This window comes from Tamandua tetradactyla, chromosome 1 (genome assembly GCF_023851605.1).
Source record: "Tamandua tetradactyla isolate mTamTet1 chromosome 1, mTamTet1.pri, whole genome shotgun sequence".
In the NCBI taxonomy this organism is placed as follows: domain Eukaryota; kingdom Metazoa; phylum Chordata; class Mammalia; order Pilosa; family Myrmecophagidae; genus Tamandua; species Tamandua tetradactyla.
In genome coordinates, this window is record NC_135327.1 from 157,619,572 (window position 1) to 157,637,301 (window position 17,730).

At 39.5% G+C, this 17,730-nt stretch overlaps 1 protein-coding gene across 3 annotated transcripts in view; it reads right to left on the bottom strand.

Moving 5' to 3' along the window:
- Positions 1 to 17,730, bottom strand: part of CTTNBP2 (cortactin binding protein 2) — a 156,884-nt gene that overhangs the window by 40,828 nt on the left and 98,326 nt on the right. For all 3 annotated transcript variants that reach the window (XM_077116772.1, XM_077116845.1, XM_077116917.1), the window contains one exon: positions 5,689 to 5,806. In XM_077116772.1, the coding sequence (XP_076972887.1) occupies positions 5,689 to 5,806 (118 nt within the window). The remainder of the gene's footprint in view (positions 1 to 5,688; positions 5,807 to 17,730) is intronic.

Sequence of the window (17,730 nt, forward strand, 5' to 3'; positions counted from 1 at the left end):
ATATACATCTAGGGCACCATACTATTCTGGATTTCCTCGTACATCACTGGTCTCTCTTTAACGTTATTACTTTGTGGATCCCTCCACTCTTTGTAGACTACTTAACGGTTGTGCATTCCATGGCTCACTTCTCTTTTTTCCTATCTATATTTACTCCCTTAGTGATCTCATCCAGTTTCATGGCTTAAAATACCATCTATAGACTGAGGACTTCCAAATTTACATATCCAGCTTGCACTTGTCTCCTGAATTCCTGCTAACTTGACATCTTTACACAGCTATCCTAGCAGGCATATCACGTTCACATATTCAAAACTGAACTCCTGATCTTCCTTTTATAGTAAAATCTGCTTCACCCACAGCCACCCCCTGGCAGGGGATGGCAGCACTGTCCTACCAGTTGCTCAGGCCGAGGACCTCAGAGTTACCTACGATTCTGCTTCTCTCGTACTTCTCATTCAATCCATCAGGGAGCCCTACTGGCTCTACCTTCAGTTATAACCAGAACCCAACCACTTCTCATCAGCTCTACTGCTAGAATCCTGGAGTGAGTCACCATTGTCCCGGCCCGCAGGACGATCAACCGAAGCTCGAACTCCTGTGAGGGAAGAATGGCATGGGACAAAGAGACGCGAAGAACGGCAGCAAGACAAATATTCTGATCAAGCTGCAAAAGTTTATTGAGGAGGCTGGGTATAGATACTCTAGAAGGAGAGGGGGTGGCTAGTAGGGACGGTGGTGATCTGGGATTGGTGGCTGCTGTTGCTAGGGCAGAGGGCAGATGTACGTACGGTTAGCACTTTTGGCGCGAACTACTATTACGACCGTGAAGAAGGCTGATTATAGTTTAGGCTGTTCTTTGTTTCAGCCCTGGCGGCCATGTTGCATGTTTCCGGCATCGCTGAGGGTGGATTTTATATATGCTACCTTAATTGTCCCCAACATCGCTCAGGCCAAGGACCTCAGAGTTACCCATGATTCTGCTTCTCTCATACTTCTCATTCAATCCATCAGGGAGCCCTACTGGCTCTACCTTCAGTTATAACCAGAACCCAACCACTTCTCCTCAGCTCTACTGCTATAATCCCGGAGTGAGTCACCATTATTGTTTTTCACCTGGAAAACTGGGGCCATGTCCTAACAGTTCCCGCTGACTCTACCCATGATTTAAATTGTAGGTCAGATCATGCCCCTACGTTCAAGCCTTGAAAGGGCTGCCATCACCCTGAGAGAGGCCAATAACTTCCAACAGGATGAGGCCCCTACTCCCCACTCTATTCTGTGACTTCTCTGACCTCCTCTTCTACTTCTCTTCTCTCACTCATTCTAACCCAGTTGCCCTGCCCTCCTTGCTGTTCCTCGGACATACCAGTTATGCTCCTACCTTAGGGACTCTATCCATTGTTGTTCCCTCTGCCTGGAAAGCTCTTACCTGTGATACACACATCACCGTGCTCCTCACCTCCTTCAAGACTTTGCTTAAACATCTCATCAGTGGAGCTATCCTGACTCCATTTAAATCTGAAACCCATTCTCACATTCCTGATCCCTTACTCCTTTTTTTTCCTAGCACCTATCACCATCTCAAATATTACATAATGAATTATTCCTTACGTTGGTTATTTTCTGTCTCTCAACATTAGAATGCAATCTTCATGAAGATGACCATTTTTGAAAAAATTCTCTGCTATACACCAAATGACTAGGATAGTGCCTGGCAGATAATAAGGGATCAATAAATATTTGCTGAAAGAATGAATTTTTAAAAAAGAGTACAACTCTCTAATAGTATTCTCCACTGCCTCTCCACAAACAATCAGCTTCTGCTTCCAGTACTCTATGAAACTGCCTTTCCCATTAGCAAAAGATTTCCTACTTGCCAGGAGCAACTGCCTTGTCTCTTTTTAACCCTTACAGTGCATACTGTTGATACAGGTAAACAGTTTATACTGTCGGATTATTTTTTCCTATCTGAAACTTTTTCCTAATTTGGGCCTGATGATACCACTATTTTCTGCTTCTCTTCCTTCCTAACCCTCCCCAGCCTTCTTTCTGAGCTGTTTTTCTTCTCATCTGCCCTTAAAAGCTGGGGCTCCTATAGGCTTGGTCTTCAGCCCCCTTTCTCCTCTCTCTACACACTGTTCCTGGTACTCTACGTATGACCTGACAACCATGATGGACCTCTCTATCTCAGCCCCACCAGCTAATTCAGGCCCTCATTCTCTCCTACCTGGCACTGGCCACGCGCCCCTCTAGAGCATTCTAAGACAACATTTCGACATCACTAATCCTCTCACTTCCTTGTATATAATCACTGAACTTATCTATACTTATCAAGGAACACAAGCTCTTTTATTATTTGATGTAGGCTATCTTTCCAGGCTCACCTCCTTTCCTCCCCTGAATTGCAGATACAACCAAAATGCCTACAGAGACCCTGGAGCAGGGAACTCTCTAACACCTCCAGATAGGTCACTGGTTCTACTTGGAAAGGCTCTATTTTCTGCTCCTTCTTGGCCCAGCCTTTCAACACTCACTCCACCCTCTGCAGGAAACCCTTACTTTCCTCCCCCATGAATTATTTGTATACTATAGATGGCTTTATATTATGCATCCCTTTGTAACTTACTTCTTCATTCAATGTCTTTTGAAATGTATCTATAATGATTTACATATATATTACTTGTTTGTAAATGCTATTGGTTAAGTTTAAAATATGAATTTAATGCATTTTTTTCCTAGTAATTCATGATTGGTTTTCACTATGATTGCTTTCAACTTTCCACCATCATGCACAAGGCTGCCAGGAATATCTTTGTACATTTCACCTAGGGCACATGTGTAAGAGTTTCTTTAGCTTTTGTACATTAAAGAGGAATAGAAAATGTATAAATGAATTAAGATAAATGGGCCTTTTGTGTATCTTTGCTATATTCTGTTCTTACTCTCTACAATTCATTCATGCTCACAGCTTCTACCATCCTTATGCAAGTAACCTTCCAATCTAAATACACATTGCATCTTCTTTCTTTTAATTCTCTCAGTTTGTCAGCCCACAGATCTTAAAGTAACCTTAAGGAATCACTCAGTCCAGTTATTTGCCCTCCAGAAAACAGAAAACAATCTGTTATTATCCCTTATTAACAGGTGAGGAAACTGAGGTTAGGGAAGGTTAAGTACCTTGCTTGAGGTCACAGAGACCTCAGAGAACGGTACTGGGATTTAGACCCCCTGGTACAGGGGACTTTCCCCTAAATCATGCTGCATTGTGTCCAGTTTTCTTAAATATGCCCACTGTGCTGGTTTGAAAAGATCTATGTACCCTAGAAAAGCCATGTTTTGATCCTAATCACATTTTGTAAAGGCAGCCATTTCTTCTAATCCCTACTGAGTACTGTATGTTTGAAACTGTAATTAGATCATCTCCCAGGAAATGAGATTTAATCAAGAGTGATGGTTAAGCTGGATTAGGTTGAGTCCTCTCTCCCCGCATTTGGGTGGGTTTTGATTAGAGGAAACAAATGACACAGAATGACACAGCCACAAGAAGCAGAGAGCCCACAAACCAGCAACTTTTGGAGATGAAGAAGGAAACCGCCTCCTGGGGAGCTTCATGAAACAGAAAGCCAGGAGAGAAGGCTAGCAAATGGCACCTTGCTCGCCATGTGCCCTTCCAGCCAAGAGAGAAACTGTGACTGTGTTCACCATGTGCCTTTTCACTTGAGAGAGAAACCCTGAACTTCATCAGGCTTCTTGATCCAAGGCATCTTTCCCTGGATGCCTTTGATTGGACATTTCTATAGACTTGTTGTAATTGGGACATTTTCTCGGCCTTAGAACTGCAAACTAGCAATTTAATAAATTCCCGTTTTTAAAAACCATTCCATTTCCAGTATATTGCATTCCGGCAGCTAGCAAACTAGAACACCCACTTACAAATCCTGCCAACATTCCCAAGGGAGAAATTACTGGCAGGTCTCCCATATCACTCTTTTATTTATCAAAGTTTTCCTTAATCCCACTTTTAGGCTTTTTTGTTCCTCTCTTCAATATATACCATTTCCTGTTTTCCACTCTAGTTCAATTCTTGACACCTGAATTAAAACTTGATGTGTGATCTGTTTCCAGACTCTCCTTGATTGATTTGACCAATACAGTCCTGCCTATATAATCCAAAAAATCTCATCAGTCCTGCTTTGCCTGTCATATGAAATGAAAAGTATGGAAATTAACATTCAACCACCTCAAATATCAAGCATCCTGCCCCATTCTTCCAGTTCTCCACCTGAAATCATACTTCTACTTCAGCCAGGCTAATATACTTTTTATCTTTCATGTCTAGCATACCATATTTATCTATATTTATTCCTTCCCTTTTTAATGCTTAATATCATAAAGTAGAATTTAAATAAATAATAGTATTTACATTCCAGAATAGATTTTTACCCTGACAGAAAGTCTGCTTTCTTTATTAAGTTAGGTTTAGTTTATATATATAAACAGCTGAAATGTGATAAGAGAACTATTCCATCTTAGAGGACTCCTGTAAAAGGAACTGCCTTTAAAGGACAAGTAGTGATTCAAAAGATTAAGGTTGCTAAAGTTGGGTTTTAATGATAAAGAAAGCTTTCTTTTGACCCAACACTGAGATTTAAAGAGAATTGTTATAATTCTCTTTTATTGCTCTATGCAAAGTATTCTTATAGTTTGCACATATTCCTTTTTGTCATACTCTAGTTTTCTTCCTCTGCTGTTCATAATATAAAGGAATAAATGTGTATGGGGACTCTGGGGTCTTGGGTCACTCCTTCTTGGAACCCTGCTGTGAGAAGCTCAAGGCACACGAAGAGGCCTGAGCACCCTGACCACCACCAACACCCAGCCATGCAAGAGAGCCATGCAGTCCCGCTGAGCCTTCCGATGACTGCCAGACTTGCCCCCATCTGACTACAACTGCAGGAGATAACTCAAGGAAGATTCTCTCAGTCAATCTACAGAACCATAAAAATGACTATTTTAAGTCCTAAAAAAATAAAATCTACATATTCAGTTGAAGGTTAAAATACTATTTTAATTTTTAAAGTTCTGCTTATATTAAAGCAGAATTACTGATACAGTTGATTGATTGGGTGATAATCTTAATATAGGAGGTCATAATATTTTATATGATCTAGTACTCCATATTTATAAATCCACATGTGAACTTTTCATAAGATGTGCTAAAGAGCATATTCTCTGAGAGCTGTAAGGGGTCCAAGAGATTATCAATTATCTTCATATAAAAGTAGGCACCTAGGCCCTGAGAGTCCACCAACTGGCCTAGATTCTAGTGATCGGCTGATAGCATAGAACCCAACCATGATGTCTCACATCCTGCTAGTCTAATGCCTAGAAAGACCATTTCAGTCATAAGAAAAGAGCAACAAATACTTAAAATGCTCTTCTAGGTCAGTAAAATACAAGGAAGATGTAGTGTTATTTGAGTAGCAACTGATTCTGCATACTGCCATTCTACATGGTAAAAAAATAATTAACTATATTCATAATCAATAAAATGTTTTTGTAAAGGCTGGGGTTCAAAAAAGGTTTACGAAGCAAAAAAGAAAACTGAGTTTGCATTGACATGTTTTACAATGTCTCAGAGGCCCAGGAGCTCAGATTAATGATGAAGCTGTAAACGTCACTCACTCAGATTCTCCAACAAGTGCTTGCAGTCATCAGTGGCAACGTCGTGCACGGTCCGATCACACTTATCTTTCTTTTCAGGCTCAAGCCCTCCATGCCTACATAAGATTTCTAGGCAGTTCTGTAAAGACAAGAGTGCCATTACCACTGAGTCCAAATGAATTAGCTGGAGGCAAAAACCCAAGGGAAAAGTCAGTTGCCGGTAGCAAGCAAATAAGGAATTCGCAGTGAGAAATCTTATTTCAATTCCACCAATCCAGAACTGCAAATTAATCTAAACAATGTTTGGAAATGAAAAGCAAAGAATACGTCATTTAAATATGAACCAAGGGGCCAAAACATTCCTCCACAGAACAGTCTCTTAGGCTTCAAGAAACAAAATAATTACTCAGTTTGTAAAGTGAAATTAAGAAAGAAATCAACTTAGATGGTAATTTGGTAATATAGAACACAAAGACTTTTGCTACATCTGGTTGTTTCTTGCTATACTATACTTATGATTTGCTTACCTGTAGTGTAAAGGTAGGGCTCCAATTTTAACAATTCTATAGAAGAGTCCTATTAGTTATATCTGAGATTTTATGCCACTCTATTTTTTTGCTTGAAAAATACGAATATCATGGTGAATTTCTAGAAAACCATTCACAATCTATACTAACATTTTGTTCCTTCTCTTTTTCAATTTGTTTCCTCTTCTGTGTTGCTTAAGGAGATCTCCCTTTAAAAACTATCAGTAAGTTGAGGGGACTTCCTGGAAGATGGCGGCTTAGTAAGACGCGCGGATCTTAGTTTCTTCTCCAGGACACCTACTAGGGGAGTAGAAACGATACAGAAAGCGCCCAAAGCCACAACAGAGATAAAAAAGACAGCGTACCCCATCCTGGAACGGCTGGCTGGCTGAGAGAAGCAGCTCGGGTGAGATCGCCGAGGCGCGCGGGCCTTACCGGGCGGGGTGGCAAGCGGCCGGAGTTACTCCCTTCCCCCTTCCCGGGCCGGCTGGGAGAATTGGAGAGGCGGTCCCCTGAAACCGCCGCGGCTGGCGCCCACACCACGCGCAGCCCCCGGACCAACTGAGAGAATTGGATCGGAAACCCCCAGGCCGCGGAGAACGGTGACGGGTGGGGGAGGCCCCTTCCAAACCCGTGACTCCCGGGGAACGTGCACTCTCCCGGGCGGGCTGCTGCTGCTGGCGCCCTCCCGCCACGCTTGTTGCCCAGGGCCGACTAGGAAATTCGGACGGGCTCTTTCCCTGGCTGCGGCGACCAGCAACCCTCCCTGCGTTCGGACCCCGGCCGGCTCAAGCCGCTTCGGCTAGCGAACCCCCAGGACGGTGAGAGTTTTCCAAAGTTTAAGGTCCCACAGCACCTTTTACTGGTGGGACCCGCAGACAAACGTGTGCCACGAGCGCCACCTACTGGGCAGGATAAGAAAAACAGAACCCAGAGATTTCACAGAAAAATATTACAACCTGGCTGGGTCCAACACCAAGAGAAATCTGAATAAATGCCCAGACGCCAGCAGCAGAAGATAACTGTCCACGCTCAAAAGATTGAGAATATGGCTCAGTCAAAGGAACAAACCAATAGCTCAAATGAGACACAAGAGCTGAGACAACTAATGCTGAATATACGAACAGAAATGGAAAACCTCTTCAAAAACGAAATCGATAAATTGAGGGAGGACATGAAGAGGACATGGGCTGAACATAAAGAAGAAATAGAAAAACTGAAAAAACAAATCGCAGAACTTATGGAAGTGAAGGATAAAGTAGCAAACATAGAAAAAATAATGGATAGCTACAATGATAGATTTAAAGAGACAGAAGATAGAATTAGTGATTTGGAGGATGGAACATCTGAATTCCAAAAAGAAACAGAAACTATAGGGAAAAGAATGGAAAAATTTGAACAGGGTATCAGGGAACTCAAGGACAATATGAACCGCACAAATATACGTGTTGTGGGTGTCCCAGAAGGAGAAGAGAAGGGAAAAGGAGGAGAAAAACTAATGGAAGAAATTATCACTGAAAATTTCCCAACTCTTATGAAAGACCTAAAATTACAGATCCAAGAAGTGCAGCGCACCCCAAAGAGATTAGACCCAAATAGGCGTTCTCCAAGACACTTACTAGTTAGAATGTCAGAGGTCAAAGAGAAAGAGAAGATCTTGAAAGCAGCAAGAGAAAAACAATCCATTACATACAAGGGAAACCCAATAAGACTTTGTGTAGATTTCTCAGCAGAAACCATGGAAGCTAGAAGACAGTGGGATGATATATTTAAAATACTAAAGAGAAAAACTGCCAACCAAGACTCCTATATCCAGCAAAATTATCCTTCAAAAATGAGGGAGAAATTAAAACATTCTCAGACAAAAAGTCACTGAAAGAATTTGTGACCAAGAGACCAGCTCTGCAAGAAATACTAAAGGGAGCACTAGAGTCAGATACAAAAAGACAGAAGAGAGAGATATGGAAAAGAGTGTAGAAAGAAGGAAAATCAGATATGATATATATAATCCAAAAGGCAAAATGTTAGAGGAAAATATTATCCAAACAGTAATAACACTAAATGTCAATGGACTGAATTCCCCAATCAAAAGACATAGATTGGCAGAATGGATTAAAAAACAGGATCCTTCTATATGCTGTCTACAGGAAACACATCTTAGACCCAAAGATAAACATAGGTTGAAAGTGAAAGGTTGGGAAAAGATATTTCATGCAAATAACAACCAGAAAAGAGCAGGAGTGGCTATACTAATATCCAACAAATTAGACTTCAAATGTAAAACAGTTAAAAGAGACAAAGAAGGACACTATATACTAATAAAAGGAACAATTAAACAAGAAGACATAACAATCATAAATATTTACGCACCAAATCAGAATGCCCCAAAATACGTGAGGAATATACTGCAAACACTGAAAAGGGAAATAGACTCATATACCATAATAGTTGGAGACTTCAACTCACCACTCTCATCAAGGGACAGAACATCTAGACAGAGGATCAACAAAGAAATAGAGAATCTGAATATTACTATAAATGAACTAGACTTAATAGACATTTATAGGACATTACATCCCACAACAGCAGGATACACCTTTTTCTCAAGTGCTCATGGATCATTCTCAAAGATAGACCATATGCTGGGTCACAAAGCAAGTCTTAACAAATTTAAAAAGATTGAAATCTTACACAACACTTTCTCGGATCATAAAGGAATGATGTTGGAAATCAATAATAGGCAGAGTGCCAGAAAATTCACAAATACGTGGAGGCTCAACAACACACTCCTAAACAACGACTGGGTCAAAGAAGAAATTGCAAGAGAAATTAGCAAATACCTCGAGGCGAATGAAAATGAAAACACAACATATCAAAACTTATGGGACGCAGCAAAGGCAGTGCTAAGAGGGAAATTTATTGCCCTAAATGCCTATATCAGAAAAGAAGAAAAGGCAAAAATTCAGGAATTAACTATCCATTTGGAAGAACTGGAGAAAGAACAGCAAGCTAACCCCAAAGCAAGCAAAAGGAAAGAAATAACAAAGATTAGAGCAGAAATAAATGAAATTGAAAACATGAAAACAATAGAGAAAATCAATAAGGCCAGAAGTTGGTTCTATGAGAAAATCAATAATATTGATGGGCCCTTAGCAAGATTGACAAAAAGAAGAAGAGAGAGGATGCAAATAAATAAGATCAGAAATGGAAGAGGAGACATAACTACTGACCTCACAGAAATAAAGGAGGTAATAACAGGATACTATGAACAACTTTACGGTAATAAATACAACAATTTAGAGGAAATGGACGGGTTCCTGGAAAGACATGAACAACCAACTTTGACTCAAGAAGACATAGATGACCTCAACAAACCAATCACAAGTAAAGAAATTGAATTAGTCATTCAAAAGCTTCCTAAAAAGAAAAGTCCAGGACCAGATGGCTTCACATGTGAATTCTACCAAACGTTCCAGAAAGAATTAGTACCAATTCTCTTCAAACTCTTCAAAAAAATCGAAGTGGAGGGAAAACTACCTAATTCATTCTATGAAGCCAACATCACCCTCATACCAAAACCAGGCAAAGATATTACAAAAAAAGAAAACTACAGACCAATCTCTCTAATGAATACAGATGCAAAAATCCTCAATAAAATTCTAGCAAATCGTATCCAACAACACATTAAAAGAATTATACATCATGACCAAGTAGGATTCATCCCAGGTATGCAAGGATGGTTCAACATAAGAAAATCAATTAATGTAATACACCATATCAACAAATCAAAGCAGAAAAATCACATGATCATCTCAATTGATGCAGAGAAGGCATTCGACAAGATTCAACATCCTTTCCTGTTGAAAACACTTCAAAAGATAGGAATACAAGGGAACTTCCTTAAAATGATAGAGGGAATATATGAAAAACCCACAGCTAATATCATCCTCAATGGGGAAAAATTGAAAACTTTCCCCCTAAGATCAGGAACAAGACAAGGATGTCCACTATCACCACTATTATTCAACATCGTGTTGGAGGTTCTAGCCAGAGCAATTAGACAAGAAAAAGAAATACAAGGCATCAAAATTGGAAAGGAAGAAGTAAAACTATCACTGTTTGCAGACGATATGATACTATACGTCGAAAACCCGGAAAAATCCACAACAAAACTACTAGAGCTAATAAATGAGTACAGCAAAGTAGCAGGTTACAAGATCAACATTCAAAAATCTGTAGCATTTCTATACACTAGTAATGAACAAGCTGAGGGGGAAATCAAGAAACGAATCCCATTTACAATTGCAACTAAAAGAATAAAATACCTAGGAATAAATTTAACTAAAGAGACAAAAAACCTATATAAAGAAAACTACAAAAAACTGCTAAAAGAAATCACAGAAGACCTAAATAGATGGAAGGGCATACCGTGTTCATGGATTGGAAGACTAAATATAGTTAAGATGTCAATCCTACCTAAATTGATTTACAGATTCAATGCAATACCAATCAAAATCCCAACAACTTATTTTTCAGAATTAGAAAAACCAATAAGCAAATTTATCTGGAAGGGCAGGGTGCCCCGAATTGCTAAAAACATCTTGAGGAAAAAAAACGAAGCTGGAGGTCTCGCGCTGCCTGACTTTAAGGCATATTATGAAGCCACAGTGGTCAAAACAGCATGGTATTGGCATAAAGATAGATATATCGACCAATGGAATCGAATAGAGTGCTCAGATATAGACCCTCTCATCTATGGACATTTGATCTTTGATAAGGCAGTCAAGCCAACTCACCTGGGACAGAGCAGTCTCTTCAATAAATGGTGCCTAGAGAACTGGATATCCATATGCAAAAGAATGAAAGAAGACCCATCTCTCACACCCTATACAAAAGTTAACTCAAAATGGATCAAAGATCTAAACATTAGGTCTAAGACCATAAAACAGTTAGAGGAAAATGTTGGGAGATATCTTATGGATCTTACAACTGGAGGCGGTTTTATGGACCTTAAACCTAAAGCAAGAGCACTGAAGAAGGAAATAAATAAATGGGAACTCCTCAAAATTAAACACTTTTGTGCATCAAAGAACTTCATCAAGAAAGTAGAAAGACAGCCTTCACAATGGGAGACAATATTTGGAAATGATATATCAGATAAAGGTCTAGTATCCAGAATTTATAAAGAGATTGTTCATCTCAACAACAAAAAGACAGCCAACCCAATTACAAAATGGGAAAAAGACTTGAACAGACACCTCTCAGAAGAGGAAATACGGATGGCCAAGAGGCACATGAAGAGATGCTCAATGTCCCTGGCCATTAGAGAAATGCAAATCAAAACCACAATGAGATATCATCTCACACCCACCAGAATGGCCATTATCAACAAAACAGAAAATGACAAGTGCTGGAGAGGATGCGGAGAAAGAGGCACACTTATCCACTGTTGGTGGGAATGTCAAAGGGTGCAACCACTGTGGAAGGCAGTTTGGCGGTTCCTCAAAAAGCTGAATATAGAATTGCCATACGACCCAGCAATACCATTGCTAGGTATCTACTCAAAGGACTTAAGGGCAAAGACACAAACGGACATTTGCACACCAATGTTTATAGCAGCATTATTTACAATTGCAAAGAGATGGAAACAGCCAAAATCTCCATCAACAGAAGAGTGGCTAAACAAACTGTGGTATATACATACGATGGAATATTATGCAGCTTTAAGACAAGATAAACTTATGAACCATGTAATAACATGGATGGACCTAGAGAATATTATGCTGAGTGAATCCAGCCAAAAACTAAAGGACAAATACTGTATGGTCCCACTGATGTGAACGGACATTCGAGAATAAACTTGAAATATGTCATTGGTAACAGAGTTCAGCAGGAGTTAGAAACAGGGTAAGACAATGGGTAATTGAAGCTGAAGGGATACAGACTGTGCAACAGGACTAGATACAAAAACTCAAAAATGGACAGCACAATAATACCTAATTGTAAAGTAATCATGTTAAAACACTGAATGAAGCTGCATCTGAGCTATAAAAAAAAAAACTATCAGTAAGTTAAGTATAGAATTACTGTATGATCCCACAATCCCACTACTAAGTATATACCCAAAAGAACTGAAAGCAGGGAATCACACATTTGCACACCAATGTTCATAGCGGTATTATTCACAATAGCCAAAAAATGGTATAACCCAAGTGTCCATCAGCCAATGAATGAATAAATAAAATGTGGTATATACATACATTAGAATATTATTCAGCCATAAAAAGGAATAAGTCTTGATACGTGCAATAACACGGATGAATTAAAGACCTTACATTAAGTGAAACGGGCCAGACCAAAAGGACAAATATTGTGTGATCTCACTGATATGAAATAATTAGAATAGGCAAACTCACTGAGTCAGAATCTAGAATAAAGGTTACCAGAGGATGGGGAGAGGATAGGGCATGGTAAGTTAAGGCTTAAAATGTACAGGGCTCTTATCTGGAATAATGGAAAAGTTTTGGCCATGGATGGTGGTGATGGCAGCACAACACTGTGAACGTAATGAGCGGCACTGGAATATATATCTGAATATGTTCAAAAGGGGAAATGTGAGATTGTGGTAACAGAATGAAAATTTTAAAACATGTAGGGAAGTCTACTAAATAAACAGCAAACCCTAACTTAAAACATGAACTACAGTTAATAGTACCATTATAAAAATGTGCTATCATTTGTATGTTCCAAGCAATACAAGGTGTTTTTGGCAGGGTGGTGTATGGGAATTCTATATTTTACATATTTTTTTTTTGACATGGGCAGGCTCTTGGGAAATTAATCTGTATTTTATGTATTTTTGTAATTGTTTTATAAAGCCACACTTTTCTAATAAAGAAAAAATATATATCAGTGTTCTATGGACTAAAAAGTTGTAGTTCTTCAAAATTTTACAAATGCAATAAAGAAATAAGGAAATATACCATGCACACATTTTCTAATAGATGATTGAATATCAGGATATTACATCAATATTCACCAAGGGATTCTGCTACCTCAACTTTCACCACTTCATAATTCCTCAAAAAAAAAAAAGCACAAAATTGAGTAGATCAAAAACCATGAAATGTTCCTCCCACCACTCTCCAAATACATCTACACAATCAAAAGTACTTTGTGCTGACTTCCACTTAACAACACAGGAAACCAAACCATGTGAAAAGCCTTCAACTCTCACTGTAAAACACTCTGATGCTGGTAAACTACCAGTACTGTACATTTTATACTTTTCCTTTCATTATATATACATTTGAATTGCAGCCTAATATGCATATAGAAAAGTACAGAAATAGTATAAGATTTGAATAATTATCACGAAGTGAATACACTTTTGTGAACTTCCTTTATGCTCTATCGCAATCACTAGCCCCTCTACACCTCTCCCCAGAGGTAACCTATGAAAGTGTGAAGGATGTATGCACCCTAGAAAAGCCATGTTTTAGTCCTAATCCCATTTTATAAAGGCAGCTGTTTCTTCTAATCCCTATTCAGTACTGTATGTTTAATTAACTTATCTCCATGGAGATGGGACTCAAGCAAGTGTGGGTATTAAACATGATTAAGTGGAAACTGTCTCCACCCATTCCAGGTGGGTCTTGATTGGTTTTACTGGAATCTTTAAAAGAAGCAGCACTTTGGAAAAAGCTAGAGAATGACAAGAGAGAAAGACATGAGATTCTGAGAGAGCAGAAAAGGCCACAGCACCACGAAGCACAGAGTCCACCAACCAGGTTGTGTTTATATACACAACCTTCTTTTGTATATAAAGAAGGAAAACGCCTCCTGGGGAGCTGGAGAGGAATCTAGCAGATGACACTGTGTTCACCATGTGCCCTTCCAACTCAGAGAGAATCCCTGACCATGTTCACCATGTGCCTTTTCACTTGAGAGAGAAACCCTGAACTTCATTGGCCATCTTTCCCTGGATGCCTTTGATAAGACATTTCTATAGATTTGTTTTAATTGGGACATTTTTTCAGCCTTAGAACTGTAAACTAGCAACTTATTAAATTCGCCTTTTTGAAAGCCATTCTGTTTCCGGAATATTGCATTCCAGTAGTAGCAAACTAGAACTTAACCACTATTCTGATTTCTAATAGCAAAGAGCGGTTTGACCTGTTTTTGAACTTTATTTATATAAGTGGAATCATATTGCAGGTACGCTTTTATATTTGGCTTCTTTCATTCAACATAATGTCTGCAAGGTTCATCCATGAGTTGTGAGTAAACATAGTTCATCCCTTCTTTTAATATTATTACGTGTGGTGTTCCATTATATGAATAACCATAATTTATTTATCCATTTTCCCACTGATCATCATTTGGGTTCTGTCATGAACATCTTACTATACGTCCCTGGGTGGACACATGTATGCACTTCTGCTGGGTGTACACACTCAAGTTGGATGGCTGGGTCACATGGCATGCATATGTTCTACATTAGGAGATAGTGCAAAGAACTGTTCAAAGGAGTTACACCAATTTCTGCTCCCACCAGCAGTATATGTTAAGTTCCAGTTGCTTCATTTTGCCATCCCTTCCCCAAATACTCTTAAATATAATAATGAGTTCACAAGAAAGTAGAGGAAATCCCTAAGGACCAGAAAGAAAAACAAAGAGCAAGTGAAATTTGAACCAGGAAGCCAGTGCTGCTTTGAGGGCAAAGATGATACAGAGAACCCAGAGTTATGGACTTACTGGTGGCTGGGGGTGGGGAGGATAGGAGACTAGTCCTCCTTGGGCCTACAGAATGCAGGAGCTGAATCAAAGGACTGCTGAAAAAAAGCAAGGGCAGATGCAGAAAATCTGCCTTCCTACAAGGGGAACTGACTAGGACATTTGTTTCTTACTGCACGACTCAGGTTGGAGGGATGTTCTTTGAAAATTATTAGCTAAGCCTAGCTTTCAAGGGTATGGGGTTCAGATTCACAAAATCAAGAAGCTAGAAATTAACTGAAAACAAAGTCAAATACATAAATGCCAGTTCTTTTCAAGCTATGGTTATTACTAATTTGTACAGGACCGTTATGAATAATAAAATAGTTAATGAGAAACTCAGACAATGTTGAGTTAGAAGCTAGCTCTAATAAAAGGACTAAATAGCATGCAATCTGAGCACTAAACTTGTGAATTTCCAAGATGACGAGATAAAAATACATCTGTTATATAGGTTAATACTGTAGTAAAAGTTGGAAGGATCCAAGCAGACCTGGATTCCAATCCTACCAATACAAATCGTTATATCTATGACCTTCAATAAATCATTTAACATATTTCTGCCTTAGTTTTCTTATCTATGTTTCAAGTATTAACATTTCATAGGGTTATGTGTCTTAAATGAAAAGATGCATACAGAACTCTTACATTCTTGGCACATACTAAACTAGTAATATTTATTACCTGCTGATAGAATCACCATCATTGCCACCCATTAGAAAATAACCTAAATATTCTCTTGAGTGGAGTACTACTACTGCATATCAACAAATATCACTGACTTCTCAAGATAATTCTAGGCGATGTTACTTCAAACTACATTTTTAAATGATAAAAGATATAACAGAAATCTGCAATCTCCTGAATTAAGATTCTAGCACTTTGACATTCAAGGTGGTTATTTCTCATTTTTATTACACTCCGGTAGGTCACTGGGCAATATTACGAGCAGTGACTTTGTCTTTTGAGGAAGCATGAAAGGTCAGCGCCCCACATACCCAAGTACCCTACAAGTGTGAATTCTACAGTGCTATGGGAGGCTCTATGGTGAAAACAAAGAAGAAGAAAAACTTCAATGCAACTGGCACTTAATGACAACAGCTACAACAACTCTTTATTGAGAACATACTAAGTTCCAGACAGAGTTCTAATACATTGGAAGTATTTAATACCCATTTAATGCTCACAACCACGCTGTGAAATAGGCACTAAGCATCTGCATGCCTAACACTATACTAGGGCTGAGGGTGGTGGCGATGATTAAGGAACAGTTCCATTTCTCAGGGAGGAATGTAAAATGTAGTAGAGTTAGACATGGGGAAAATACACATACGGGAAGGGCTGGTGAAGTGATGAGCAAAGTTTCACTACCTGGAAGAGGAGGAGGAGGAAAAGGTGGAAAAAAGCATCTATGCTTTCTCCTTGAAGAGTGGGATTGGGTGATAAGGAAAAATGCCAGTCACTGCTTCCGGATTTCCGGGGACCATAATCTGGGCAGGCTATCCCATTCAAATAATATGGAGCAAGGGATCCAGGTGAATGGGTCAAGCTAAAGTCCTTATATATTAGTCAGGATGCAGATATACCTGCTATGACAAAGGAAAAAAGCCATGGCTTAAGTTTAGGTTTTTACTTCCATTCACAGCCCATTGGCCAGAACTTAAATACATGGCCATAGTGTTTTCCATGGAAAATGGAAAGTAGTCTTTACTGTTGATGGCCATGGGCCCAGCTGAAAACTGAAGGACTGATTATTCTAGAAGATGCATAGAAGAAATGCTGAGGGGCAATGAGCAATCTCTGTCACAGTCCTCTACAGAGAGCTGAGAAGCAAAGTAGTAATGCCAGAATAAAATAAGAAGAAATCCTAATCCAAAGGGCTAGAGATAAAATCAAAGTCAGGGCAAGGGTCTGACAATTTGGGATTGGGCAGAAAGAGAAAATGAAAGCTGTTTGCAAATGCACAGGTCAGGTCCCAGGCTAACGGGAAAAATAACCTTAGGGGAGTGGGAATACTCACTTTTTACATGATCAGAAGAAACAGAAAGGATAAAAACCATTAAATGATATGAGCAAAGAGCTGGATTTAGATGTAAGCGTTCAAAGACCAGGCTGAGCGCTGAAAAGTCTGGGTGCTTTCCTGTAGTATGGGGATGTGTCCCCCTAGGAGACTGCCACGATCAGCCCTGTTCTGAAAACCAATTGGTGCATTTGGAAGACATATAGAAAACGAAGTGATGGGAAGGAACCAGCTAAAAGAGAACTATAACAATTTACCTGCTCACTGATTCAGCAAACACTTAGCACATTGGAGCCAGAGATACTGTTGGGCATGGTATCTATGAAGTTGAAAAAGCACTTTCTTTTGGAAGGAGGAGTAAAGGGAGAGAGGCATGCAAACAATTACAATAAACTGCAGGCTCCCTCAGTGAAATGTGGAAAGGTGCCATCTAACCTAACTCCTGGAAGCCAAGACTTAAACTGAGATATTTTCCAGCAGGGAAAGGTCAGGACAGAAGAGGCCATTTGAGGTAATGGGATGGCAGAGGCAAAGACAGGGAGAGAAGTCAGAGCCCAGGATCTCTGCACAGTAGCCAGCAGTACATGGTTAGGGCACAGAATGCTTAAGGGAAAGAGAAGCAAGTGATTTTGTGGAGGTAGGTAGAGACTTGTCTGTCACAATAGGGGTGGGCACTTACCCTGGATATGATAGAGCCTTGGAAAGATGTTAAACAAGTCAATAACATGAGCACACTCACCT